Here is a 3,451-nt window from a genome sequence, read left to right on the forward strand (position 1 = left end):
TCCTCCTCCGCCTCCTCCTCCTCCACCTCCTCCTTCTCCTCCTTCTTCTTCTTTTATTAATCCTCACCTGAGAATATTTTTTTCCCATTGATTCTGAGATAGAGTGGAAGATATAGAGAGAGTGGAAGGGAGAGGGAGAAACATCGAAGTGAGAGAGACACTTGGATTGACTGCCTCCCAACCAGGGCCAGGGTTGGAGCCTGCAACCAAGGAATGTGCTCTTGACTAGAATCGAACCCGGGACCCTTCAGTCTAAGGGCCGATGCTCTGTCCCCTGAGCCAAACCCAGGAGGGCATGTTTGGTTTAATTTGAGATATTATTACCTGGGGAAGGTGTGTGTGTGTGGGGGGGGGGGTCAGGGACGTGGAGAACTTACTGCGTTCATTCCTTGCCCAAAAAAGGGCACAATGGCGTGAGCTGCGTCTCCCATCAACACACAGCGTGACTTAAAGTGAAAAGGGGAGCACTTCACAGAGATCATGGGCTGGGCGGGCAGCAGGAAGAAGTCCCGTGTCAGGGCTTGCCTTCGGAGAAAGAGGAACGGAATGGAAAGATGGTAAACTAGGCGCTAACCACTGCCCCATCCTTCCACGTCTTTTGGCTTCGTTACCATAGGACTTTATTGACGGATAAATACACAAGAATAGCCGGAGAGGGAGATACTGAAGTTTCTTCTGATCCCCACATTTCATTTCTTAAAAAGATATATTCTTATTGATTCCAGAGAGGAAGGGGGAGAGAGAGAAAGAGAGAAACATCAATGATCACAGAGAACCATTGATCAGCTGCCTCTCTCATGCCCCCTACCGGGCATGTGCCCTGACCAGGAATCAAACCATGACCTCCTGGTTCATACGTAGGTCAGTGCTCATCCACTGAGCCACATCGGCCAGGCCTGATGTTCATTTTAAAGATGAAAACCTTGAGACTCAAGGAAGTCAGGGGCAGAGAAGTCTTAAAACCGTGCTCTTTCTGCAGCCTTGTGTGCCTCTGTGAAGACATCATTGGGGAGAAAGTGAGCTGGACTCCAGGAGGGAGGGACAGTGGGACACAGGCACTGAGTGAGGCCAGGGGACAAAGGCCCACCGGGAGGGGTGATGCTGACATGGGCCCGAGGAGCCGATACCATCACTTGCTATGTGCCAGGCGCTGTGATGAATGATTCATGGGCACAGTGCCCTTCAGTCCTCACAGTAAACCTCTGGGGCAGGCACCATTGCTATCGGCATTTTACTGTGGCGCTGAGACGAAGGAAAGCTTGCACAGCTGGTACGTGAACTTGGGGCTGCTGGTATCCGCTGTGGCTCAGAGCTGCTTCTTCACCAGGGGCCTGAGAGCCCGCACAGGATATAGACAGGCCTGGGGACATCGGTGACTTGTCTTTCCCAGAGAAACTGGCTGTGGCCTGGGGTTGTTCAACTCACTGCTCACAGCACAGCGTCCGCTTTTGCTAATGCAGGCTTCATGTCTAGGTCACTGCCTAAGGGGCATGTGTCAGCAAAACAGATAAGGCGCATAATCTCCATTCGATTTTTGAATAACAGACCAATGGAGCAAAAGTCATGATTGCATATCTTGTTTGTTTGTTTGTTTGTTGTTAATCCTCACCCGAGGATATTTTTCCATTGATTTTTAGAGAGCATGGAAGGTAGAGGGAGAGGCAGAGAGAAACATCGATGAGAGATACATCGACTGGTTGCCCCCTGCATGCACCCTGGTCGGGGTCGGGGAGCCTGCAACCAAGGTACGTGCCCTTGACCAGAATCAAACCCGGGACCCTTGGCTGCCTCCTGGAGGGCGGGGGGGATGGAGCCTGCAATCCAGGCATGTGCCCTCGGCCAGAATCAAACCCGGGACCCTTTAGTCCGCAGGCCAACGCTCTATCCACTGAGCCAGACTGGCTAGGGATGATGGCACATCTCAAGACTTACTCGCCCATGAGAGGGACGGCGTCCGGGAAGTACTTGTGGAAGAAATCCAGCACGTCTCTGCTGGTGGGAAGTTTCTCGAACTCTTCGAAGGGCATGAACAGAGTGCAGGTGAAAGTTTTGTTCTGTGAGGAAAGGAACAGGGTGAGTGGGAATAGGAGGCCCGTGATGTGGGCATAAATGTGAAACCCCAAATCGCAGGGCTTCGGCTGTGGCAGATGGCCCCTGGGAGGAGTGTCCAAGCAGACGGGAGAGGCAGCCTCGCGCTCCCCGACGCCCAAAGGAAAATGCTGCTGAGCTCCAGCTACTCCTCTGCTTCTCAGTCATTAGGGGAATTTCTACCTTGTGAGTTTCAGACATTTTCACCAAGCAAACACCACACCTTGGATTACTACTAGGCTGGCTGGATTTAATATCGCCTCCCTGTTTTCCTCTATCGTTCGTCTTATGACAGTATGAATAGGCATCGGACCCAAGATTGATACCAAGAGAAAAAAAGATAACAGAAAAAGAACAACAGATAACGATATCGATCTACATTGCATAATAACAATAACAATAATGAAATAACAATAACACTGTACATTTTATATATAAAAACGTGGAGAGTCTAATGAAAGAACAGCCCTACTCTTTTTTGATAATGTATATTCCAATTTATATATATAAAAGCCTAAGTGATTGTTGCACCATTTTACCCTTCAGTTGGTGGCTATGATGCACACTGACCATCAGGGGGCAGACACTCAATGCACAGGCATGGAAACATGGAACAGACTGATGAATCTCAGAGGGAAGCGGAGAGGAGGGAGGGAAGGAAGAGATTAGCCAAAGATTTTACATGCGTACTAGAGGCCCGGTGCACGGATTCATGCACTGGTGGGGTCCCTTGGCCTAGCCCTAGCCTGCGCCCTCTCGCAATCTGGGACCTCTTGGTGTTTTATAAATCTTAAAAACTGAAAGTACTTCCTAATGCACTACCTAAGTCTCTTTGGCTTTTGGGGGGCCACTTCTTTCTTCATTGTCTTGGGAAAGACAACAGGCTCCACAACACAGGACCCCCATCAGTCATTCATGGATGCTGACCCTCCTTTCCAATGTAAATAATCGGAATGGCTTCAGTTTTCCCTCCGTAAGCCCCGAGTTTCAAAGATGTGATCACTCTATAGCCTACACGATGCTGAGGTTAATTAGGTATACACACCCTCAGTGCAAAAGTGAATAAAGAACAACATTGATTGTAGACGCAAAAGTACAGGAGCTGAGAGATGCCATCCTACCTTGTTAGGAAGTGCAATCATCATGAAGGTGTTTCGAGGCCAGATGTGCAGATAATTCGGTTCCATGGCAAACTGCAGAGCAATGTGTATATACCTGGTTAGTGTGTTATTGCAATGCACCTATAAAACGGACTATGCTTACCAGTATTTTATAATTTTCCCACAGGAACTTAAATCAGTGTCATATTCATAATGATATCTATTACTACAAAGTAGAAATAGTCTTAGATAATACTTTGTGC

At 48.7% G+C, this 3,451-nt stretch overlaps 1 protein-coding gene across 1 annotated transcript in view; it reads right to left on the reverse strand.

Annotated features, from left to right (window-relative positions):
• KMO (kynurenine 3-monooxygenase (kynurenine 3-hydroxylase)) overlaps positions 1–3,451 on the reverse strand; it is a 31,420-nt gene that overhangs the window by 5,479 nt on the left and 22,490 nt on the right. Inside the window, exons 8-10 of the mRNA XM_006757661.2 lie at positions 3,210–3,281; positions 1,933–2,054; positions 365–525 (exon numbers count right to left, since the gene is read on the reverse strand). Coding sequence (XP_006757724.2) covers positions 365–525; positions 1,933–2,054; positions 3,210–3,281 — 355 coding nt within the window. The remainder of the gene's footprint in view (positions 1–364; positions 526–1,932; positions 2,055–3,209; positions 3,282–3,451) is intronic.

Source organism: Myotis davidii, unplaced genomic scaffold (assembly GCF_000327345.1).
Source record: "Myotis davidii unplaced genomic scaffold, ASM32734v1 scaffold875, whole genome shotgun sequence".
Lineage (NCBI taxonomy): Eukaryota > Metazoa > Chordata > Mammalia > Chiroptera > Vespertilionidae > Myotis > Myotis davidii.